This window comes from Anopheles marshallii, chromosome 2, assembly GCF_943734725.1.
Source record: "Anopheles marshallii chromosome 2, idAnoMarsDA_429_01, whole genome shotgun sequence".
NCBI lineage: Eukaryota > Metazoa > Arthropoda > Insecta > Diptera > Culicidae > Anopheles > Anopheles marshallii.
The window spans coordinates 84,994,445-85,019,983 of NC_071326.1; the positions used below are offsets into that span (position 1 = coordinate 84,994,445).

The 25,539-nt window shown below is 43.3% G+C and overlaps 2 protein-coding genes and 4 non-coding genes across 6 annotated transcripts; 2 read left to right on the forward strand and 4 right to left on the reverse strand.

Moving 5' to 3' along the window:
- Window positions 1-4,221: 4,221 nt before the first annotated feature.
- On the reverse strand, window positions 4,222-4,293 carry Trnap-cgg (transfer RNA proline (anticodon CGG)). The gene has a single exon. It is a non-coding gene; the product is annotated as a tRNA-Pro (tRNA).
- Window positions 4,294-7,049: 2,756 nt separating this feature from the next.
- Window positions 7,050-7,122, reverse strand: Trnar-ccu (transfer RNA arginine (anticodon CCU)). The gene has a single exon. It is a non-coding gene; the product is annotated as a tRNA-Arg (tRNA).
- Window positions 7,123-7,491: 369 nt separating this feature from the next.
- On the forward strand, window positions 7,492-8,106 carry LOC128707636 (zinc finger HIT domain-containing protein 3). The gene is made up of 3 exons (XM_053802595.1): window positions 7,492-7,562; window positions 7,647-7,804; window positions 7,880-8,106. Exons 1-3 carry the CDS (start codon window positions 7,492-7,494, stop codon window positions 8,104-8,106), a joined length of 456 nt encoding a protein of 151 aa, XP_053658570.1.
- Window positions 8,107-8,266: 160 nt separating this feature from the next.
- LOC128709803 (beta-glucuronidase) lies at window positions 8,267-14,907 on the reverse strand. Its single transcript, XM_053804821.1, has 10 exons — window positions 14,720-14,907; window positions 10,986-11,096; window positions 10,599-10,899; window positions 10,358-10,524; window positions 9,765-10,287; window positions 9,510-9,682; window positions 9,197-9,425; window positions 8,747-8,923; window positions 8,524-8,662; window positions 8,267-8,457 (listed from the first exon to the last, which is right to left on the reverse strand). Exons 1-10 carry the CDS (start codon window positions 14,905-14,907, stop codon window positions 8,267-8,269), a joined length of 2,199 nt encoding a protein of 732 aa, XP_053660796.1.
- Window positions 9,023-9,104, forward strand: Trnas-cga (transfer RNA serine (anticodon CGA)). Its single transcript has one exon. It is a non-coding gene; the product is annotated as a tRNA-Ser (tRNA).
- Window positions 14,908-21,743: 6,836 nt separating the features above from the next.
- On the reverse strand, window positions 21,744-21,825 carry Trnas-cga (transfer RNA serine (anticodon CGA)). Its single transcript has one exon. It is a non-coding gene; the product is annotated as a tRNA-Ser (tRNA).
- Between the last annotated feature and the right edge of the window lie 3,714 nt (window positions 21,826-25,539).

The following is a 25,539-nucleotide window of genomic DNA, read 5'->3' on the forward strand; positions in this document are numbered from 1 at the left end:
CCCCTAAACACACCCCGATGGGCAAGGGGGGTTCGCGCTTATCTGCATTGGGAAAATTGAAAATCTGCAGTGGCAAAGCAAAACTAAACAACCAAAATTAAAAAGACCATCACGCAATGAAGGATAATTGGGGGGACCCCGTTGGCGCGGACACCGCTATAGAGCTGGTTTTCAGGGATTTTGGCTGGACGCTGGAAAACAAAACGCTGCAGTAAGTCGTAAACAGGTCGCCCGTATGTACCCCGAATTGGTGCGCTTCCGGTGTCTTCCCGATCGTTTTTTTTTTTCTCCCCCCAAAAAGGGATGATGGGCAATGAAGTAGTATGGCAACGATAAGTCAGGCTTGGAGTAGTGATTCTCACGGCTTTGTCCCGCTTCTCCAACAAACAAACATGCAAACCCCTGGTCACCGTGGGGCTCTCTTCCGTGATCCTGCACCCCAATTTGGATATCAGCTTTTCCGTTGGTTGCAATTTTCAATTTTGGGTCACCCGAAATAAAACAAGAACAGCTAAAAAAAAAAACAAAGGGAAAAGGATAAACATTAGTGTTCGTGATGCAAACTGCGTTTGTGCACGGTGCAATATCTACTTACACACGTTTGGCATTCGCTGGTGGAGCATCTTGTGGTGCGTCATTTCTTCACGGCTAACCAATTCCACTAACGATCGGGTACGTTCCGTCCTAGCAACCGGCTGGCCGTTTGTTGCCGCAAAACCAATCCTTGGTGGGGAATGCTTCTGCCTTGTGATAATACACGATAAATCTCCCTTGCAAAACCCCGGCAAGGGCTGGCATTCTTTTCGGTGTGCACCCATCCTGACCCAACGGGATTGGAAAACGGGACCCACCACCCGTGGAACGGTGCCAACTGCGTGCAGGGTACAGTCCAAACACCAAACCTTCACCGAATGGGCGACACAGGCAAACATGTCCCATCCCACCGGGAGGGAGCATTCGCGCTTTCAAGCCTGCAGCAGCACCCGAATCCCTGGTTCGGTGGTCCAACGTTTGACACAAGCGTTGCACTCTCGTGCAGGGTAAGAAAGTTCCCCGACACCGGAAGCCGTAGATTTTGTGCAAGTTACGCATTCACAAATCAAATCGTACCTTCCCGAGGCTGGTGCCGTACGGCAGCATGCAGTGGGTCCGGTAGTAGTTTTGGTATGGTTTTTGGGCCGATTTACTGCAATTTTATCGTCACCGATCGGTCGGGTGAGGTGTATCTAAGAAGAGAGGCTTCATCCGAGACCACCCAGAACCCCCGGGGCACAATGTAAAGTGACGCTGGCTCGAGCGAAAGATATCCGGAACACTTCGAACGTCCCCATCGGCACGTCCATCTTGGGCGCTGGGCACGGGAGCTAGCGGCACACTTTTTTTTTTGTTTTTGCCACGGCACGGCCAACCGACAACCGATACGATCTTGCGGCGATGGTTTTTCCAGTGTGTTTAAAGGTTAGTTGTGCGTTAGTGTAAGTTTATGGAGTGGATTTAAATAATTACAACGGATGGCTTACGGGTTTTGTAACCGGTTTGGCACCGCAACACTGGGATTTTGCCGTAGTTTAGCACATGTTGTAGTAATAAAGATACGTACCGAAACTACCACACTGTCTGCCAACAGCGTGCGAGACGGTTTAGCAATGGTAATGTACCAGCTCGAAGTAGGTAGAAGTATTCATTCAAATGAAATCGGAATTTTTTTTGCAAAAGGTAAATAAAACTAGCAGTTTTTGTTGTATGTTAAAACATAAATTTTGGTTATAATAATTTGGAAACAACATGGGTAGATTAAACAGGCTGCTTTACCTGGAGGACGGGAACTGAAGGATCCATAGGATGGTTTTCAACATTTTAAGGACTCGTGCTGCAGGCTGAGAAAATCTGGCAACTATTGCATCTTCTGATAAAAAATTAGGTAAGAATGATTTACCAATAGTTGCTAATAGTTTTCCGAGGACTTCACTTGCTTCCATATGTGCTATCGTTCGCATTATTGACGCTCACACTTCTAGATTTCGAAGGTTCCAATGTTTCACAGAGGTTTTCAAGGCATGTTCAAGTAAAATGCACCTGTGATGAAACCTTCTTCGTGAGGACACCTGCCATTGACATGATGGAATTTATGGAAACTTTTTGCGCCGAACATGTCTTCAGACTTCGACCAAGACAAAGTGGAGAAGGCTCTGACCGTTATGGGGCCCGTCTAGGAAGCAGAATATCAGTTGGTGACGTCGATTTAGAAGTAGTAAACGAGTTGTTACAGCTTCTTACGTTCATAATTTCGGACTGCAACTTAGGCTACGGAATCCGGAGACGCATTGTTGCCGTGCCTACAATGTTCTCCACAATCTCCAGTTTGAGGTTTTTGGTGCAGGAAGCATCCTGACGGAGCTCGGAAGGTATTAGTGAACAACCATATCGGCATGATGGTTAGAGAAGTACAACGAGCTCTTTGCCTGGATTAAGAGGAACTTAACCTGCCGGAGATTGAATGCAGCCGGGAGTGGAGGAGAGCATCCCTGCACCGAGTTGTCTGGAAAGCAGTGGCGGATCAATCCCCTTCGAGGTTCTTCCAGGGAGCAGAGATGAGGGTGCTCTTCTTTCGGAGGTTCCCTCTACCATTTGGAGAGGGTAAAAGTGACGCATTTCGGGATCTTTGGTAAACCAACTCACATATTCCTTCCTGTAGAACAGCTTTTTTTCTGGAGCAAACCACACGGCGAGGCCGCCTACTCCGCTCACCATTACATCCGCCACTGCTGTAAACGGATTGTTAACCTGCCCCTGTCAGCACGACGTCCTCAACTAAGAAAAAGAAAAGGATTAGATTAAGTGTTGGGTAATGATTTGGCAGATGAACACCGTGTACGGTTCAGCAGTTTAATGTGTAATTTAGTAGGTATTTATTCAAACTCACATTCTTCCATTGCATATTCGATATTATAACTACGATTTTGGAGTTGCAACACTTTAAAATATATAATGGACATTTCAGGTAATCTCACGTCAAATAGTAATTAGACACTGAATGTTGATGCTTTCCATTGAGGTTCGTAAAGTCTTTATATAAAAATTGATTTAAGATTTATCAATGCTCCTATGAAAGTTTTGTTTCAGGGGCAGAGTTAAAAGTTAATCCACGACAGACTTCCTTCAAACTCTAGACTTTTTTAATCTTCCATTTCTAGGTGATGAAATCTATGCAAAAGATAGAAATAATTTAGTACTTTCCCAAACATTTTATGAACTTTGGACTGTTTCTCTCATTTTTTTTTCTTCAGGTTGATACAAAAATTGTTCCTGAAATCGTCAAATAAAACACCTAAATGTCTCGAATTGACTCCATTCAAACCATCGACGTCTAGTTGAAGTGTGCAACTTCTTCTTCAACGTTCGCCAACCAGCCAACAACCAACGCCAAGACCGTCACATCCGGGATGGCGTCCTCATATCCACAGCACACCCACCAGACACATCGAACCAACAAAAACCAAACCCACCGCCCTAAACAAAACAAAAATAAGCAATGCAATCCGCACAGCAAACGCGAAAGAAAGCGATGAAGGAAACCATGAATGATATACAAACACGCGTAACCGCAATTGAAAGTCGTGGCAGCAAAAAAAAAAATGATGAAACGGATACCCGGTGTATTACACACCACCCCCGCCCGGTCGCAGTTATAAATCATTTCTCAACCCACAAACGCCCCACCGGTTCACGTGACAACGCCACGCATTAATCCGTTTCCCTCTGATAAGCCATCGGCCACAACGGGATGACGCAAAGCCACCCGGCGACCGTTGGCGGATTGTGCGAAGAAAGCATGCAAAGTATGGCCCTAAAATGACCCCTCCCGCCTGACGGGTGGGAATTTCGCTGCCGGTGTAGACAGGAGGAATGCACGTGCGTGTGTGGGTAGGTGCGCGTACGTAATCGGTCTTTCTCTTTCGTGGGGTTTTCTGCGTGCGACGACCTTGCGATGGTCATTCCGAGCTAAACGGGCCGTGAAAGCTAGTGAGACTTAAGAAGCAAAGTGTGTCACCCATCGGGGCGACAACGAAGGAACACGTAAACATAACCGGATGCTTAACGAAAAGTAAAAGTCGACGACACCGTGGTTGGGTGGCAGTGGTGCAAAATAAACATTGGAAACACCCAGCAGCCTCTCAGGAAACAGAATCCGATAAAAAAAAAAGATTTCACCACATCATCGGGCTCGTCCGGGAATTGAACCCGGGACCTCTCGCACCCGAAGCGAGAATCATACCCCTAGACCAACGAGCCGCTTGCAGAACACACCACTACACTCCGTACTGCTTCCTCTGACATCTACCGAGAGTAGGTCGTACTACACTGCTCGGCTTTGGGCTTAATCATTGCTTTAACTCCGATTCGTTCCTTTTTGCCCACAGCAACTAAACGACATGCTGTGTAGAAATAGCACCGATTTAGCGCTCTACACAAAGCAGGCTTACCGTTCCTAATCAATAACCGCAAAATTGTGCACTATTGTCACCGTTCAACAAGCACTAAAAACGGGTCTCCGTTGAGCATCGCTTTTGCACACCGTGTCCCAATTTGATGTGTCGAAGGCCCCTTTTGATGTGTGGAAGATAAATGACGGCGCGAGGCAGGTTTTTACCTAGGTGAACGTAATCGATGAGCCAGAAAGCAGGTTGATTGACCTGCGGATGGTGTTTTTTGTGGGGGAGTATGAGGTCCTTTTTGCTCTGCTTCCATTAGAGTATCCTGCAGCTGCAGCCCGTTCCATGCACCTGCAAAGAGTAAGCAAAGGCGGAAGTTAACCGGTGCCCATGGTTTGATCGGTTTGAAAAAGTGTTCCTGTGTCGCCCCCGAGGGACACACGGCAGGATTGATTATCCGGCACAGCTAATCCGTTGATGGATAAAGGATTGCCAACTCCCTACGGATGGAACCAACCGACGGTGATATAAAGCCCATTTGCATACAATGGTTGCAGATGGTTGGACACAGCGTTGGTAACTCCCAGAGTCCCCGAACACCGCCATGTGAGACTTCAAACGGAAGCGAACGTCCCCCATGCACAAGAGAGCCTGTTTTTTGTTTGTTTATTTTGTGGTCGAAATTGTTTTCCCTTTGTACAATCTAAAACACATTTCACCACTTTAAGTGATACACATTAACACCGGGAAGTGCTTTGATTTAACAACAACTGCGAAAAAAAAACAGGTAAAATGAAAATAGGGCAATTATTTTCACACTCGATTAATCCCACGTGGCCCGCACCGAGGGTGGAGGTGGGCGTTTTTGCACCACCAAACCAAAATTAATTGGTCCCCGGTGGTAAATCAACACGGTGCAGCCCGTGTGCACGGCAAAGCACACATCACCATAAACTATCGGCTGCTGCTGGCAGCAAGAAAATGGCAAATAATGGCCATTTTCTGACCGGCGCACGTGGCATCCGTGTTGCATTTGTTGCGGGGCAGGAAGGAAGCCTGTTTGGATCTATAAAAGTTAAGTGCTCGATGGCCCTTCCCATAAACCGAAACTGGTGGACACAGTGGGTTCGTCATGCGTTGGCGAACGAAAGCGAAAGCAAAGCACCGACGGCCGAAATCCGTCGAAAGTGCGAATGATCGCTAGCGTTTTTTGGGGACATTCGTCATAAAGTGAACGAAACACCTTTCGCAAGTGGGGAGGGATGGTCACGAGACGCAGAGGGAACCACCTTGTAACTCTCACCAAATATCTCAATTTGTCAAACGATTTGCGCCGTGACGCAAAACGGTGCGACACGCGCGATCGCGATGATGTCTAAGTGACCATAACACCGAAAGTAATGCCGGTGCACATGCCGTCGTCCGATTGCGTGACCCATTGCGTGTGCGGCACGAGCACGGGCCGGTTCCGGTACCGTGGTTGGTTCGCATTGCATTTTGTGTGCCGCTGTGAGCTTTCGTCGCTTGTCCCATCGGTGTGCCTGGCAAAACAGATCCGGCAACGAAATGTCACCGACCGTACTACATACACACACACGGGATGTAAAGCGGATGTGAATGACATGGTACGATCGGGAGATCGTCCTTGTTATGTACCGTTTGCCAAAGTGGACAGGCTTCCACCACTGCGTACTGCATCACCATAAGAAACTAGTTTTATCTCAATGTAGCTTGACGCGGTTACGAGTGTTGGCATCTAATTCGTTCGTCCAGACTTCCGTGAGCGTGAACGATTCATTTGCGTTTGCTCATTCTTAAGTTTTGTTTACCGGCTGGCTTTGTGAGAAGGTCCGTTTTCCAGTGCATTTTGTCTTGAAGATGCAGGCTAACGGTGGCCAAATGGTGAAAGCATCCTAAAAGAAGAAGGAGTGCTATTAAATCTCTAATGAAGCGTTTAATGATCCGATCCCTGTTGAGTAATACTTTAAATGGACGTTTGAAACTGGCGAATATGGCGACTGGTGGAACAACTTTCAACTTGGTTGTGTGTATCCTCTTGTACGGAAACAGAGCTGACTGTGGGAGTATTCCGAGCCATAATTTACTCGTACGTTCCTCCATCTATCCAAATTGAGATGATCACAAAGACACAAATGGATTATTTTGTGTTTCAACTGCACATTGAACATGCGAAAAACTTTCAAAACCACGTAATGTTGTGAATGGACTGAATAATCACAGATGATCCCCAAAAAAAGACAACGAATAACAGAAAGAAGACCATGCTAAATGTCAAAAAAGCGCTATATGACGCTCACCCATTTTCAGTGTGCTCTTGTGTTCTAGTTTGTGGTGTCGTGGTGGATCACTCCACAAAATAAGTTATCCAAAACTGATGGTAAAACAATAGAAATAGGCGCAAATGAAGTGTTCTGTTACAGTTCAGATGACCCTTCGGTAGTTCCCAATTCATTTCGTGGTGTTGTGGTATAAGTGCGTCGATTATGTTTTCATAATACAGCCGGATGTATCAATCAGGGGTAGGTAGAGCCTTTTGTGGAACAGTGAAATGTGGAGAGATAAGAAAAAAGTGTAAAAAAGAAGTCTTTGCTTGGTTACCCCAGATGGGACTCGAACCCACAATCCCCGGCTTAGGAGGCCGGTGCCTTGTCCATTAGGCCACTGGGGCGGTGTCTTCGTTCGTGCCAGTAGAGCGTCTTAAGCTATCAGCGTTTTTCTCACCGAATAATGTATTGGAGAAGTAAGTTTCCTTCACAATGGAATTATTACATTTTTTGTGCTAAGTATGCTAATTCTCACAAAATACACAATTCATTTTATAGCGTTATGGTAGAATGCATATCCATGTTTGATTTAAATTCCCCACCGATTGTTTTCTATGGCGGCCCTCTGCTGGATTTTCGTCGAATCGATCATTTATAGCATAACTTCCATTTGTTATAGCAACGGAAATAGGCGGGCGAAATGCAAGCGAACTGTCCAAATCAGCTGTCAATTGTGTTTTGTTTACATCCTCACGCGCCCAAAGTGATTCGGAATGTCCGGGGAATGTGAAATTTGTAACACAAATGAGCGTAAATACCGGTGTAAGATCTGTTCTGTACATTAGTAAGTATGCCTGCAATGTTTTTTTTTGTGATCTTTTCCTTGTGGAACATTGTGAGGCATTTTGTTTCTTGCTTCATTTTGCAGCTGTTCAGTCGCTTGTTACAAGAAACACCAAGAGCAACCATGTGGACCACCGCCCGCAGCAGCAGCTGACACAACAATCCGGGAAGAAAGTGTCCCAAAGAAAATCATATTATTTAGCACAATAGACACCGTGGCAGCCGAAAAATTAGAACTGCTCGGTTAGTTCGAGGTGTTCTCATTACTGTGTGTCTACTGTTGGGTTTTACTTATGCCTTCCATGATCGCTTCCGCAGGTCAAAGTGAACATCTAAAGAATCTGCTGTACAACCCACATTTGAGGCAACTGCTTACGGAGATTGATAATGCCCGAGACGGAATGAATGCAATGAAAGTCGCTATGATGGAACCGCTCTTTGTGGAGTTCGCCGACGAATGTCTCCGGTTAGTGGAACCAGAAGTGAACGAATCACACGATAATCTGAACGAGCTTGTGTTTACCAACCGGCAACATCGGAGGTAGCGGGTGAAAGATGCGGAGACATGATCATTTGATATAGCGCTCACAGTTATTTTGCATGTATTTCATTCATTTAAATAGCAGAGGAAACGAAAAACAAAAAGATTGTTTAAAACTTTGTTTTTATTATTTTCTTACGAAATAAGTGGGCTGGCGTTTTAGGCTACAGTTCTGTACGCTCGCTTTCCAAATGTTTGTTTTCCGGTGCTGTGTACAGGAACAGATCATCCGGAAGGTAACTCGTACCTAGCTCACCCAGTGCGTAATACCGTTGGCGCAACAGGTAGGCGGCAGCCTTCGGTTGCCTATTACGGGTAAAAATGCCTTTCTTATTGCCACCGACGCGTGTGTACGCTGTAAGATAGGGAAAATCGTTAGCCTCGTCGTCCTTGTCGTGAGTACCGCGTGATTTATCTTTACTTTGGGCAGTTTTGAAATCTGCAAAGTTCCACACAAACTCTCCGATGAAGAAGTTCTTCTTCCGGAGGGCATCGAACGCCTTAAAGTGCTGACTGAACACGCGTGTTTGGTAATCCTCCGACCAGATGTAGGCTGGAAGCTGAAGGGTAAAGCAAATGGTTGGTGGGTTTTAAAAAAATGTGTTGCACTGCGCCAAAAAATTATGAGTCGCAATTTTGCATACCGTGTGAAGCCCTTCCTGTGTATCGGCACCGTACTCGGACATTAAGATCGGCTTATTGTGTTTCTTGTTCCAAGCCTCTGCTTCCTCAATGACGCGATTGGTGATCATGTTAAGTTTGCCCGAATTAGCGTACCATGCGTTATATCGGTTAAAGCTAACGATGTCCAGATGTTTTGCCTGCATGCAAGAGTGAGAAAGAAATATAAGATTGAGAAGTAGCACATGCGTAGAGGGGTTCGCTTTAAATAGGCGTTGCGGCGACAGGGCTCGCAAGAAGCAGTCGTGGCCGAGTGGTTAAGGCGTCTGACTCGAAATCAGATTCCCTCTGGGAGCGTAGGTTCGAATCCTACCGGCTGCGATTATCAGACAACTTTTTTTGTCCTACGTTTCCATTCTTTTAACTTTTTTTTTACTTACAAATATCAGCATTACAATATCTTAAATACTTACAGCAACATCATCATTTACGTTAACGGCAATGGCGGCTGTAATTGGTCGTGTCGGATCTAGCTGTTTGGTATATGTGGCAACTGCCGCAAAGTAAGCGTCCGCTTTTAAATTGCCAGTGCGAGGTTCATTAGCGATAGACCACATCACCACACTGGGATGGTTGCGGTCACGATGAACTAGCTGCTCTATGCTGGATTTATGTTTTTCAAGCAGTATCTGCGAATAATTCCTGTTTGCCAAGGCGTAGGAGTAATCGAATGTAAGGTTAGAGTTGCCACACTACAGAGGCATCCATCGCGGGTTTAAAACTCACTCAGTGTCTACGCTAGGACACTCGTCGATGATCATGATGCCATGCTCGTCCGCAAACTGCATGCTCTCCTCCGAGTAGGGATAGTGTGACGTCCGGTACGCATTGGCCCCGACCCATTTGAGCAGGTTGAAATCTTTGGTGAGTAGCGCTAAATCTAATCCCTTGCCACGGATCTGGGCACGTAAAGTGAGCAAAACAAAGCGTTATCATTAGTGTCGGGATTAATGAATCTTTTGAGCCAAATGCTGCACTCACATCAGAATCCTCGTGACGTCCAAATCCTCTGAAGTAAATGGGCTTTCCGTTTATGAGGAACGTACTGTTGTTCCATTCTAGCGTCCGGACGCCAACCTTCATCCGATAGACATCTAGCACCTGTTTCTCCTTGGTATCAGTAGGTGCCTCGTTCGATTGGGCTGTTCCCAGCGAGATCTCCATTGTGTAGAGATAGCCCGGTTCCGGATCCATCAGGTACGGCCACCAGAGTTTCACCTGCGGAATGGCAACCGATCCCTGAAGATTCGCGTCCGATTCGTCCGTGCTGACGTGCGTTCCATTGCGATCGTACAGCTTCACCGTCAGATGGAGCTTTTCGGTCTCGTTCGTATTGATCGTGACCTGATAGTCGATCCGTCCTTGCTCCCCTTCGTAGCTGGTGTGGACCGCCACGTCTTTTATGTAAACCCGCGGCACCGTGTATAGCACAACGGAGCGATGAATTCCCGCATAGTTGAAGAAATCGAACGTGTACGATTGGACCAACTCCACGCCATTGTCACTGTGGTTAAGGTAGGATGCACATTAGATTTAGTAACGTTTGTTTTGCTTCCATTTTGTGTTTCTCTTACATTGGCTGATTATCAACTTTGCCCTGAGGAATTGTCACCTGAAGCAGCACATTGTCACACAGCACGGTTATGCGGTTCTCCTCACCGTACTTGAGAACGTTCGTTACGTCCGCTTCGAAAGGAAGATGTCCAATCTCGTGTTTAACAACCTCCACACCGTTAATCCACTGCAAATGGTAAAACGAAGAGTTAATTCGAAAGCTTACACTTCAAATACCTAATAAAACAACTCGCTATGTACCACAGTTGTAGAGTAATGCACGGAACCGAAGCGTATGAATACTCGATCGTCTCCCTTCGACCATGCCCTCGGGACGAAAAACTTGCGATCGTACCACACCGTTCCGACGTGATCGCGAAGGGCTGCATCCTCCGTGAGATCGTTGTAGCTGCTCGGCACGGGCATACCGATCGTTTTGCGGTGCCGGGCCAAATCATCCATGTACCACTTCTCACGGATGCCCTGTGCCGGATTGTTGCTGTCCGAGCGCACAAAGTTCCACATACCGTCCAGTTTCTTCATTTCACGCGTTTCCGATTCACTGGTGGACAAAAGCCAATAAAAAAAATTCGGCATCAGATACAGACAGTGTGCTAGGAAGTGATCAGTTCCGGCGATGGCACTTACATCGGATAGAGGAGACCCTCTGTTGAGGATTCGTTGCCTGTGGTGTACATTGCTCCAAATACTACGTTTACCATGCAACCAATCATGCCCATAACAGCAAACGTCACCACTAGAGGAGTGCAAGATAAAAGAAGGGATTCGTTATTTAGTTACTTACTTCGGCGGTGGTTTTACTTCGTGGTCTTGGCCTGCGACAGGAGTTCTCTGAATCTCGTCAAGATCGAGCACCTTCGTCAATCCATACTTCCAACCTTTCTGGCTTTCTGACATCGTCTATCGATTCTTTATCCCACCCTTTCTGGTAGACGCATTCACGCCATCACTGCATCTCAATTTGGACCAACCACACCTCGACTGTCTATATGGACGACCTGAACAGACTCTACTGACTGGGTAGTCCGGAGTCATTCTGTTGACATGATCAGCTCACCAGGAGCCTGACGGGTCTAATTCCCCGGCACAACAGTGGGTAAATCGTACAGCTAGTAGAGCTCGTCATTAAAACCTTTTCCTTATTGTCCTTTAATACATAATCTTTAACCATAATTAAATGCATAATCATAAACCCAAAAAAAATCCCAAACTACGTCATAACAATCAACGTCAACGCTCCAAGTTTTGCCGCATGGTGAAGATCTTATCAGTGGTTATTTTTCCGTTTTGGACATCTCCAACTATCTCTAATACAAATGGCATAAATCGATTTTGTAGTAATAAGGAGGTATTTGCCACCGTAGTAGTTGCAAGGTTGTCTCCATATCAAAGTTACACTTTACCTCGTCTCCAGAAGAGCCTTTCGTTAGTGTTTAGCATTATTCATCGATGCCCTTGGTACTGTGCGTTGAACGTGATCTTGTTCGAAAACTTTTTCGTCGAATTAATCTGGAATGAATTCCCATTTTCAATTGCCAATATATTTCTTCCACCAGTAGCGATCAGCGAACGAATGATTCCAGCGTCTTCTCAAGTGTGTGATGGATATTGACAATCACCATTCAATAACAGGCATTAGCACGATCTTCTACCAGACACGACTATATAATAGTTAATATGTTTTTCGTTGCAGGTTCGTTCCAGAATAGACGTCGAACAGCTTCAGTAAATGTTCTTTTCGTGACCAACCCAACGCTTGGAAGCTAATTGAAGTGTGCGGCAGTGGTTTCGTGAGTACATCTTAATAGCCATGCCTTAAGTATGCTGATTTCTATGAGGTTTAATTGAATATCTTTAATTGTTATAATTTTAGGTCGGCGCTGTGGTTACAACTTGTTAAGTAGTCTAAATGTAAATGATCAGCCAATTGAGGTCATTAGTTGTTCTTGAACGGTGGATGGAAATAAGTGCTTCATATAAGTAGAATGGAAATAAGTGTTACATACATTATACATTATACGTGCTTTTACAGTAACAGGATGCAATCTTTTGCACAGAACACGATCAATTACAATCCAAACATCTTTGTTTATCGGCAAATCATTTCCTAGTGCCAATGTTGGCAATGTCAAAAGCCAAATACACACTATCGGTCGTGTGATTAACGTATGACGAATCTGTTGGGCACTCCCTGTGTGGCACGCCAAAACGTGACACAGGCATCACATATAAGGCGTGCCCGGGTATAGGAAGCTAGATATTTTTTGTACACAAAGTAATGTGTTTATTTACTAGTTTTTTTTAAAGATAGCTTTGGTTTGTTAAATGCCGGTTTGCTTTTTAAGGCTGGTCATGGTAGGAAGGGGGGTAGCGTGCGCTCTACAACACACATTCGTTGGCAAACGTTACACTTTCATGCAATCTGTGCGTGAAAGTGCCATTTTTGGCATTGGATTTAAATTTTTATCACATTTCCGAGCGCACAGCGTTTGTTCGCCATGATCCGTACAATGCCCTTCCTATCTGTTTTGTTGGCTATTTAGGCGTTTTTTCTGGCCTTTCTGACCGTTTCGCTGACGATTTTTTTGCTTACGTTGTTTTTCCTTCTTTGTTGTTGTGTCTTGGTGAGTCAAATGTTCTTTACTAAGCTTGGTAGTAAGATAGATTTTGTTTGGTTTTCCTTTTTCTGTCCTTGGAGGTAAAAAATTGGCCGTAAATAAAGTCTGAAGTGCCTGAAGTGACCACTTGAACTCCCAGAAGGATAGATGTTCCAGATGATCAGACCCGTAAGCAACTGACCTCACGCGAGTATTTGTTCAGAATGAGAGACAAAGACACATAGACTTCAATCACAAAGTTAGTCAATGTTTTAATCGGAGCAATACTCTCTCCATGTTCCATATCGTGTAGCTGATCGCACCATTCCATCGAGTAGCATGTTACAGCATCCATGTTGCGTGCGCGAAGCTAACCTCGCGGCGCTTTTCTCTAGACAGGCGCAGGTCACGCCGACTAGAGATCAATGAGTTCTGACTCGTTTTCGTTTGGGTTGAAATGCCTCCGTTTATTTCATAGCTTATGGGTTTTATACCTAATTATTGCTGACCGATCGCGGTCAGCAATTTTACACATAAGTTTCTTACATCCTATTGTCGCGCCTGCCTTCGTATTTGCTTATATCTAATTACAGTGCCTTTGGGGCACCTAGCAACATATCGCTTTTTCCACCTTTAGTGCTGACCGATCACGGTCAGCAATTTTAACGTCGTTCGATTACGACTGGCAAATAGCTTAGGGTGCATTTGTTGCGGTGGCGACAATCCATTTTCTCACCCGACCCGACGTATCTGGGCAATATCCAACGGATAAAATGTTTCGCGATCTGTTTCTGGATCTTCATCATACCTAAACAAATGCACTGGCTAGGAGGGTTCGTCCGAACACTTTCGCTTACGCAATTGAGGAATCGTATTGATTGGGCAATTCTCGGGGTACGTGAACGGACAACAATCAACAATGTGAAAGAGTGTTGTCCGTCTCTGGCCGTGTGCCGTATTGAAGAAGGCCTTTCTCCACCATACAGGTTGTTCTTTTTTTGTGCAATTGAAGACAGGGAGTTCTTGTAAACAAATCTCAGATTTCCCATCGGTCGAATCGGGGCAAGCGTGCAGCATTATGGCATCAAGGCCATGGAGAGAGATTTCAATAACAGTTGCTGGATCCTCACGTTGCTGCATAACACTGGCAGATAGTTGAACGCATTAGGGATGAAAAGTTTCCCATTGTAATTATAACCAGGGAAATATTTGCGTGAGACGAGAGAGTTCTTACGAGTTTCTTACCGGAAATTACAACCAACCGCATTGCTGCCAGTGGAAGGATTGCGAGACTCAATGGATTCCATTGATAAACAAATGAAATGGGATTGAAATAGGAGGAACACTTTTTTTTCGAGTTGTCTGGATGTTTCAAATGCATCGTTTGTACGCTTTTTTCATGTAAAAAAAAATGTATGATAATGAACAGCTGATACTTCGGGATGTATGAAGATTTTTCGACTTTTTTGTGTTACGGCACACTTCAAACGCCCCTTAGCGATAATAAGGCTACCAACGGCTCTGGAGTATACGTCCAGAATCCACTGACTATGTGGAAAGTCCAGTGCCACACTGGGACATACAGAAAGATTTTTACCACTCTCGAGTTATTCCCTTTAAATTGTTGAACTATTTTAAGAATGAATTAATATCGAACATCTTGACATTTGTTTGCAAATTTGGCTGTAGTTGTTCTTTTTCATTGAATCAATCCTACCCCCAAGCGCTTGTTATCACTTGCATCCAATTCTGCACAGCGTAAATCTGTTCGAGTGTATGCAATCACCTGTTATCATAGCGCGTTTCGGTTTCTTATGCCGTTCTGGAACTGCCGCATTCTCACTTTCACTGCCGGCCTCATTATCTCTCGCTTCGTTAGCACTTGCACCAGCGGAACCGCGACTACACGCGACTAATCGCATTACGCTACTGAATCCTCCTTCTTCGGCCATTACATCACAGGGAGTTTGGTCAACGCACACTTAACACACTGTTTGGCGCGACGATTCTTCCGACCGAATGTGCCGCACATTATTGACCGTTCGGCGTATGGAGTAATTTGCACGAGGAAACACGTGCGTGAACGAGGGACACGTGCGCCAATGTGATGGAAAACTCCGAACGGTACGGATTGATCGCTGGCGTTTTCTTCGGTCGAAAAATGCATCCGTCAACGACATGAGAAGCCCTATGAGGGTCTGTGGTTCGTACGGATAGCGCACAGGAACTGGGCGTGGGGGGACGTGTTTCTCCCACCCCAAAACCCGTTCAGCGAACCCTTTTTTTAAATATTTTTCTCCCCACCCTAGCCGGCAGTGCGGTGTCACTATATCACTGAATTTGTTTTGTAAAAGGATCGTCGAACTCGGGTCGTCCTTTTGCTACCACTTCTCCACGAACAGGATCAAATACCGGGCAGCACCACATCCGTGGGGCTTCCTTTGGCATGAAAGCTAACTTCCATTGTTGCACTGCTTCTGTTCTAATTGTTGAACGTAATGATACAAACTGAGCGCAAAAGAACACAACCGATTTAGACGAACACGAAGTTGCTACTGATGCGTACTGGAGGAACTAACGCTCGAACGAATAAAGCTGATAAAGGGCGTGAAGAAACAGCAATACGTCCAAGCGATCGGCTGCACGAGCTGCACGCTGCGCAAGAGTAAAACACGTTCGCGCATTATGTGCAAGTGTGGAGAATTTCCCAAGAATCGTTTTCTGTCTGTACTGCTAGGATATATAGTAAAGATAAAAAAACTATGGGTAAAGCGGAAGAATAGATTTGTTGGATGTGGCTTTATCAACTTTATTTTGCCAGAACTAAAATAATGACGGCGCAGGGAATGATAAGAGATAGTTAATTTCTCCATCCTTTTCTAACGTGGCGCCCCCTATCGGACGCTAGCCCAACGTCGTGATTCCGAATACTGGATATACAGTGATGACCACGAAAACGTAGCGCTACTACACTGTCAACAGAACTAGAGTCTAGGTCGAAACGAAAATGGGCTTTCAACATTATTCGTGGTACAGTTGGCCCGATCATTACTGTAATAAACAAACTACGAATTAAAAAAAAGATTCGTTTATCCGTACACGAAGCCTAGTTTCCTCCAAGGGTTTTCATTTGGGTAAATGTTACGACACTCAGGGGCCCGTTTGTTATTATAACCGTTTGTTTGGTCTATGTTTAGGATTATTATATAGTCTAAAGATGCAATTCACGAACTTTTTTTAAATATTCTTATAGGATAATATTTTATTACAAAACTAAATCGGGAAAAAGCGGGTAATAGAATAGCTAAGCTATTGTACAGACAGTCCCAGAGATACGCTATTGTAGCGGACCATATCTCGAATTTCCGCGTAAGTCGAATCCGGGAGTAAAATCGTGTATACTTCAAAATTACATAGTTGACTTCCTTTTCTGCACTTAATTTATTCAGCAAACCAGGCTGCTTTTTGATAGAATACATTAAAATAAACTAAATACAAATGTTTTAAGTGACAAAGGAAGCTATTTTAGACCAATTTTACTCTTTTTTGCTTACATTTCTATAGCACATTTAGTTTATAGCACAACTAACTCAGCTGTCAAATTTCCAAAAACCGCGTACCTCGGGGACTGCCTGTACGATCAAAACCTATAGTCTTCACAGAGCCTTGAGTCTCCAAAGTTTTTAGTAAACGAAAACTGTTCCAGATTTTCCAAATTTTATGAATAAGTTTGATTCTTCAGGACCATAATTTAACTTCGTCAAATGAATAAAAGGCATCGAAATAGGAACCATAAGTTATTCTGAAATATCAACTGGAGATGAAAGGAATTTGCAATCTCTCTGGCCTATGAGAACAAACCATCCTGAAAGATGTTTAAAAAAACCTGTGATAGGTCTGGATTTTAAGTGAAAAGTCCATTCCTAGCATACTGCTTTACAGTATCTAGCCTCAACCATTTCGATTTAACGTTTGGATGATAATAATACGATTGTTGGAAGTCTCACAGAACGTTATCAAATGTAACGTTGTTTATCAAGACTCGCCGCAGACTCACCAGTGATAACCAATATCGGGCGATAATAACCAATATCGGGCGTTAATGGTACCCCTTAGCGCCGACGTTATAAGTGAATTTTAGGGTTTTATTTTTAATATATACATCCCGGCTTACCTATAAGCGCAGTTACAATCAATCGCATTCGATGGTCATGGTTGATGCGGCGCAACTTCTCTATCCTTCGTTTACGTCTGTCAGAATCCCTGAGCAAAAGCAGCTTACGGGCCCCATCACTAGATGGCGCCACCATTGCCTGCGTTTGGTTTTACTTCTTATCCGATGGGCTTAACTGTTAACTACGATATATGCACTTTTAATCACAGAAATAACGACTAACATTCGCACTTAACACTATGCTTCAACTTCACCGGCAATGGTGGTAAATGGTGTGCATGTTTTTCTTCATATTTTTTTATAATTAGTTGCTTGCGTGTATGTTTGTTCTTATCTTCATTTATAGTGAATCACGTGCTATGCGATGGTTACTGCACAATTTCGTTACGGAATCGAAATCAGATGCTGTATATCGATACAAACCGAGTGGATGGAACCCGCTCCAACCCGCGTACGATTCATCGAACGACTGAATTTGATGTTTGATATTGTTCGGTAAGTTGTGTTGTGTATTTGTCCTGTTAAACCACCAACACAGACTCCCAAGCAGTGGCACCATTATCGGGTTGCTTCAGCAATAGCAAAGATAGTCCCGGTGCGAGATATGGACGCACGCCACTCAAACCGGCGTGTACCTACGGTGTTCGGAGTGCGTGATGGAGACGCCTTATCGACAAAAAATGATACCGACCGTACTATTACTTCACTCATATTCTCACAAGGTTACGTCTAGCGGGTACGGCTCACGATAAGGAATCTCCCATGATTAATTGATAGCATCGAGATCTTGCACGCAAGCCTTTTTAGAGATTGTACGCAACGCTTCAGCACTGGTCTAGGGATGAAAGTTCTAGAAAACATGTGAAGAGTATCTACGCTCAAGAGACAATTGAAACGTTTATGGTCGTAAAGCGACGTTATCTGCAGCATATAGGTAGGCAACATGTGTGGCGTTATCATCTGTAGTGTTATTGTGTCACAATGGACTCCTATCCATATGTTGACCTACATTGCATTCTCACAAGCGGTTGCATGCTTCACGACCCAGCGCAGTGAAGAAATCGTTGAACCTGGGGTGGTAAATTGCTGCACCTGGAGCACGCCGGGGAAGATAGTCTGTCGTGGCCGAGTTTGTTTTGTGTCTGACACGGTTGATAGCGAGTTCTTTACGGGACTGGTAGCGCAAAAAGCCTAATTCTATTTTGTCCAATGAATTTCTAATGAACTCCTCGTCCTTGTCTAGTTCCAGGAACAGTAATCAATTCGGTGTCAATATCCATCAGATCGTCGTACAGCACTTGTTGGGCTTGTAATGCAGTCAAACGATCAGTTAACATAATTGGTTCCATTAGTGGAATTGACATAGCATTCAGGTGGATGGAACTGAGTAATCACTAAAGTGTTTGCTATGAAGGCTACATATCACCTTCAAGGCGATCAAGCTCGTGAAGGAGAGCAATCGATGGGCAATGCGATTCTCAATGCGTTATGGTCGCTCGATTTATCTATTGATAATTGTTTAAGCAGTAAAGAATTCTGTTTCTAGTGTGACATCCAATTCTAATTATGGGACAGATATAAGGGTTGTGATCGTGCATCTGTTCTACATGATCACACAATTGGGCAAACTGAGGAATTTTGTATTAAAAAAAACACATGTTTTTATTCCAATTGCAACACGAAATCGCCATTACAATTACTTCAATGCCATTTTGATTGATTAAAAAAAAATAAAATAAAATTACATGTTGTAAAAACCTGCAATTGCTTTCGATAAACTATACAAAAACTAACAAATCATCGTTGAAGATTGCTTATAAATATTGTATGTATTGCTTAGTTGCAGCGCGAAAGGCAAGAATGTAATCAACACAACTTATTTAACTTATTCTTCAAATTAATTGTAAGCAATCAAAACACACGTTTCATTAGTTCAAACCAGGTATGCCTGTGACCTGTGACCTGACCAAACCTGTGACCCATTTTATTTAAGGGACAGGGGACATTTTAGACAATGCAATTGGCAGAACTATTATTTTTATGGGATTTTACACTTTGGATATTTAAAAATGCAGGATCACTTTTCGAAAATCAAAATTATCGAAAATCGAAATTAGCACCTTTCTTTTGAAGCATGCTCGTTTATTGTGTTGCAAGTCTAGTTTGTGGTGAGGTGTATCTAATTGAAAACAGCACTGTTGATTTTCTGTTTTCAGTTGTTACACAGGAATATAGTTTTGCAACGCTCATTCGCAACAAAACTCCTTCGCATGACCTCATGCATTTTTTTTTTGTCAACCATTCTCACACACCGTTAACTACTTAATAACGATTAACAGCAGTACTGAACAGGTTTTAGCGTGATGCTTCTGGCGAGAAATACCAAAATGATTAACACAATACGTACACGTTCCAAAAAACAGGTTTTGGTTGCTTTTTTAATTGATACTGGAATTGGATTTTTTTTTCAAACAGAATTCTCCCCGGGTAAGCGAGCAAAAATAAAATGTTCTACCATACCGTATGTAAAGTTTTAAAATTATTTACCAATTTTAGGATCGCCGGTGTGACGACCACCACGCACAGCTCGGAACACGTTACTGTGGGCACTCATCGTGCAAATCGAATGTCGCTCCCCGAAGCACAAGCGTCCGAACAGGAAGAACTCACGCACGATCACAGAAATTACGATCGAAATGCACACTGATTGTTTGTAGACACACTTTAATCATACGACGCGTAGAGTGGACTGAAGATAGCAGCAACAGCTATGCCCACCGGAAAGGCGAATGAACCATGGTGGAAGTAAATATGGAGCTAATCAACACCGATCCTCCGATATGCACTTGTCTCGTTTGCTCTTCACAGTGTCTAACGCATATTAACAAGCGCTCCGACGATGGTTGCTGACGGTGGTGGAGATCCTGCCACGTAATGTGACGAACAAATGTGCGGGGCTACGTGTATGTAAGGAAGATCGTTGGCAAGCACGCCGCCGAGACGTTCTCGTTCTGATCAGTTCGAAACGTCAAGTCGAACTGGTGAGCTGCGTCGGACGAGAGACGCTACTTGTATACAAAGGTTGGTTCGCAAACCGTATTTCCACACCCACCCCGCCTGCATAGTACCTCAGGCCGTATCTTGTCGATCCGTAACCACATGGATGAATGTGAATATCGTCGTTCCTGCCGTTTGTGTGTAGCTATCGAGCTCCTGTTATCTGTAAACTGTGTAATTCCCACTGTGTGGACAAATTGGATTTGCATATTTTGAAAAAATGTAAACAAAAATGTTACGTACAGATTGTCCCACCGACGCACAGCTCTTACAGCTCTGTTGTTCATTTGTAACATAAAATTTCAAATAAGTAAAAAAGGGTTGATAATGCGTTATAAGTTGATACAGAAAGTTTGCTTAAATTTTGCAGTAATGTTTACCAACAGTTACGAGCACATAAGAAAATCGACTCTGTAACTCACAAGTATAACCGGTATTGTACCCGGTTTCGAGATGCGCGGATCTCCGCGGTCCGCTCTAGCAGTGTGTCTCGAGAACTACCTGTACGTATCCTAACAACGCCAAAACCAACACAAATAAAAACTGCTGGACCGTTTTTTACGTTATCCAAATCGGTCGTTCGGTAGTGGTTTGACTGCGATGTGTATCAGTTCGGCCCGAGACTTCATGGAGGTGTGTAAAAGACAACGATACAACAATATACGCTTATCTTGCTTCCTCAGTTCATTCGAGGCAGGGAGCATCAGATTTATGAGATAATTTGCCCATCGCCCTTATCATTTAGAATGATGTGAAAAAGAAAAGTGAACGATTGTGAGAAACATACGACCCTCGCACCATATCGTTAACGCAACAGAAAACGCGCGTAGAACACTATCACAAAGTGCTTGATTGCAAACGTGTATAGGTCGCAATCATGCCGTGATAAAAAGAGCCCGATAAGGATGAGTGTGAAAATAAGATGAGCAGCAGATAAGTGGCAAAATAGAGATAAAGCACACGGTCAATCGACAGACGCAATGTTTCACTCCACGCCTAGGAATCGAGGTACATTTAAGTAGTAAGTGGCATTTAAATTGCACACGAGCATGCCAGTGGTAACTGTTGCACGTGGAACATATCGCAGCAACACTTTTCAACTATGACGTCACCAAGGGAACCGTACTTACCTTCAGACAGTGCGAACAAACTGGCGCAAAACCATTCTACTAGGCGCCATTGCAAGCTGCTGCTAGTGGACGATACAGATGATGATACGGTAGGCACTGGTTTGGAACCGATTGTTAACATTCAGATTTGCAACACACACACACAGAACGGTGAAAATTGGAGCCAAACAATACAGTAGGCGCACGAGATACACAATATAAGTCTTCCGCCGGCGAATGATTGTTTACGATTGAAGTGTCTTTTTGACAATCAGCTGAGTGATGAACTATTTGCTTGCTAGAAAACGCCCTTCGCATAGAAGTTTAACGTATCGAGCTTTCGAAGAAGCTTTGGAAGTTTGTGGTAACTGGTATAATACATGAAGCTTTCAAAAAATGTAGCTTTTCAGCGAATGGTAAGCGACATGACAAAAAAAACTCGAGAATGCGCAGCCGGTAGGATTCGAACCTACGCTCCCAGAGGGAATCTGATTTCGAGTCAGACGCCTTAACCACTCGGCCACGACTGCATGGTCGAGGAAAAGGGTGTTCCATTGTGTTCTGTATTCACTCTACTGCTCCGTCATTACATGGCGTTGTACATCTCAACACAGGATTACGGCAGCCACGGAAGACGAACCTTGCTTGCACCCACAATAAACATCATTCAATTGCAGTTATTACATTTATTAAATATGTAAAAATTTGAAAATGTAGGCTCGCTGTAACTTAAGTTGGTTGGATAAAAGAGAAATTAAAAGAATGAAACAAAATAAAACACAAGAAGACATTTTGTTGCGAATACGAACTGCATAACTGGTTTTGCGCGTAGTGTTTGGTTGTTGTGAATTCTTTACCGAATAAGGTAACATCTCGCAAGGCGGCAGCATTGCGCCTGGAGACTTGTGATCGTTTTGTTTTTATCTGCTAGCGATTCGTTTCAACAGCGACCACAAGCGCTCGCTGAAAGTGAAAGACATTGCCTCATAGTGTTACCAAATCCTGGTTGTTTGATTACTTTATTCAAAATATTATCAATCCGGTATGTATTTCTGATGCATGTAACAAATAAGTTTGACTAATTTAAACCAGTAGGATTAATCACCACACGATTCGTATCGGTACTATGATTCAAGATATAGAAAAACGTGAGGATTTGTAACTATTGAAAATGTCATGTGTGATTGGTTCTTTCTCGCAAAAACGTGACGAACGATAAATTAAATTTCACGATAAATGATTAGAAAAATAATGAATAAATGATGCATAACTGCCCAAAGAATTTATCTTTGTCCAAGAATAGTCCATAGAGCAACGAAATAATAGTTTATTGTAGTTGTTCTTAGATGAATTCCTTCAACAACTACTTTACTGAATTGAATTCAGTATTGTAAAATGTAATGTTCAACTTAACGAATGAAATCGACGCAACTATGTTTAGTAATATTTGAGGGAAAGAGCGCAAGAGAGACGCTATCTGGCGTGAGCACAACAAAATGAAACAGCAAAATGAAACACGCATTAGCGTGAGAGGGAGAGAGCTTAGCTTGGAGAGAATTACTCACCATTGAAACTTTTAAACGTATCGTTGCGCATTCGTGATTGGTTGAAGAATCATACAAAAATAAATTTTACATATAAAACAAAGAATTTACTCATGAAACAAAATTATAGATAAATAATAATTTCATTTTAACGTATTAAAAGACGCTTGAGAACTTTCAGCACAAAGGAATGCAATTTAAACGTAACGGTGTTTGTACTAGACATTCCAACGAAAGGTTTACCAATAATCAATCATCTCTGCCCGGCATTGATCTGTGATCGCACGATGGGTGGTCTAGTTTGCTATTGTTTTAGAACACAGATGGCCGCGACAGATTCTGTTCCGATGATTGTTACCACACGTGCTTTCTTTGTTGGGAGCCGTGAAGGTCTCAGTGCCGGAGATGCATTACTAACTGTGAGATGCAATGGCAGTGTGTCAACAGCCTCCAAACGTGCGGTGACGGGAGCAGACGTTTTCTAGACGAGGCAGTAAGTAAACGTGCTACTTAGTGAAGGACGCCGCCACCTTTTACGGATCCTTAAAGGGTAGAACTCGCACGCGAAGGAGTTACGCCTCATTAGCAAGCTCTTCCGCTTGAAATGATGCGCTTGTTGTGGATGAACGTGGAACTATACTCTGAAATAATTGAAATCGCTTAAGTTTTGGTGGTCTAATGTCCTAATTACTGACGATCCAAGCTGTCTTGCTTCTTCTGTCGTTAAATCAACTAGGTTCTTCTGATATTTCTAGGGTTTCCCTCCAAGGTCGCTTAATCCGTTCTATGGATGATCCGTATCTACCTTATTACATGCCTTAGCATTAGATATCTTCGGTTCTTATATTCATTAGGTTTCGAAAAGCTGCTTACTTTAGACGACTGGTACTAAATGACTGAGATTAATGCCCTTCATGAAGGTAATTATAACAATAGAGAAAAGATCCGTAAAAATCTCCAGGATTGTCAACAGATAATGACGAAACTCATCAAAACTATGTTGTAAACACTCCTAACCGAACATTTATCATGTTCGACGATGATCGACTCAATATGGGTGACGGGTATGCTTCTGTGAGGGCCGTGTCACCCATAAATTGGATGACGTTCTTTTAAATATCGAAATAAAATCTTTTCATTTTGTTGCTACGATTAAATGTTTTCTCTGTGTTGTGAAACATGAAATACATACTTTTAGTTTGCAATCGTTCGCCCAACCCGGTAGAGTAACATTTAACAAAATTCAAAGCAAGAAATACTGCCTGGTCTTTCGAAAACAGTCAAAAATAAAAATAAATTGATAAAAATGCAAATTTTATTATTATTTTCTCGCTGTACACTACTACCGCACTTGGGCGATAAATAGTTGAGAAAAAGAAAACCATTTCACTGGAAATCGTGAACCCAGCAGGATCCTCCGTTGAAACAACGTCTTAGGAACCAGTGGTTGGATGCGTGAGTGATAACAGACGATAATTTGTTGTGTGTGTGCGGAAAAAGAGGGCAAATCAAATCTAAGAACGGGAAGAAGAAGGGTTATCAACACTTGCGGTAGCTGTTCCGGGCTGGACACAAGATGTGAAACACACTCGAACTGCACATGCATTGTGGCCCGGCTGATAACACAACTTGCTGAGAGACTACAGTTAGTGCGTAGGAAGCGATTGTTGAAACGCTTGTTTTTAAGCTAATGCTCGTCTGTGCTGCACATCAAAGGTATCACTCCGCTTATGTTGCTTGGTGGTTAAATGTTTGTTTGAGCTATGTTTGCATTCCAATCAAACAAGCTTAAGGTTAATCATATTGATTTCAGAGATCCCTTCTTTCCTACACGAACAGCATCTTAGAATTTTAACTGATTTGATTTGTGCCTGCATCCGTTTGTCGAATGGTTTTGAAAAGAAATAAAAAATCTACTTTGTCGTGCGTATTGCATGGTTTCAGGCGTGTTGATTTTTTAGGATTCTTTCTTATTAAAGCGTTATTTCAAATTATTGTTTCTACTTTTGTGATCATCAACTGAATCTGATCTTTATAAAGTCCATTGAAGTCAACAGCATGTATTATAGATAATTACTTAACTTTTATCATATGTATTAATTAGATTTTTAAGGTTGATATTCCCGTCAAAGGTTTGGAACCTTATCGTTATGATCATGTAAATAAATGACTCATACCAACGTCAGCGTTTCAATCAACTCAAGTGGATCACACTGCGCAGGATAACCATGACGGTATCGGTATGACGTAGTGATTTGGAAAGGCTGATTAGTAACAGTGACGTTACGGCAGGTGACGAAAAAACCATAACCTGTTGGAATTTCTGAATCTACCAAAGGAAACTGGTAATACAGGTATTCACAATTGACGTTTGGTATTTCTCTCCGCTTTTATAATCTTCAGCCGGCATTTGTGAGAGTGCGCGTCGCGTTATTCTCTCACCGCTGTCAACCATGGGAGGATGAAAGAGCGTTTTCAGCATATGTTTGAATGTCTCTTACGATCGTACATTTCGTTTGTTGCATATGTTCCGTACGATCACCGTCTGATCTGCAGTCCTGAACGGTTTTAGTTTAACTCTGGACGTGAACCACTGAGCATCGGTTGCGCAGCTCCGGTGTGCGGTAAACTGGCGGGCGGCAACCAACACGCAAACATCACCACGAAAGCACAAGTGTTAATGATGGTTTTTACCTTTAA

Bases quoted from the DNA above. Each gene is read 5' to 3' on its own strand.
- LOC128709803 (XM_053804821.1), bottom strand. From the start codon at position 14,907: ATGGCCGAAGAAGGAGGATTCAGTAGCGTAATGCGATTAGTCGCGTGT. The intron at 10,900-10,985 runs GTAAGTGCCATC...TTTGTCCACCAG, and splicing joins GAGGGTCTCCTCTATCCGAT to TGAATCGGAAACGCGTGAAA. The intron at 8,663-8,746 runs GTATGCAAAATT...TTTACCCTTCAG, and splicing joins CACAGGAAGGGCTTCACACG to CTTCCAGCCTACATCTGGTC.
- LOC128707636 (XM_053802595.1), top strand. From the start codon at position 7,492: ATGTCCGGGGAATGTGAAATTTGTAACACAAATGAGCGTAAATACCGG. The intron at 7,563-7,646 runs GTAAGTATGCCT...TTCATTTTGCAG, and splicing joins AAGATCTGTTCTGTACATTA to CTGTTCAGTCGCTTGTTACA. The intron at 7,805-7,879 runs GTTAGTTCGAGG...TCGCTTCCGCAG, and splicing joins CGAAAAATTAGAACTGCTCG to GTCAAAGTGAACATCTAAAG.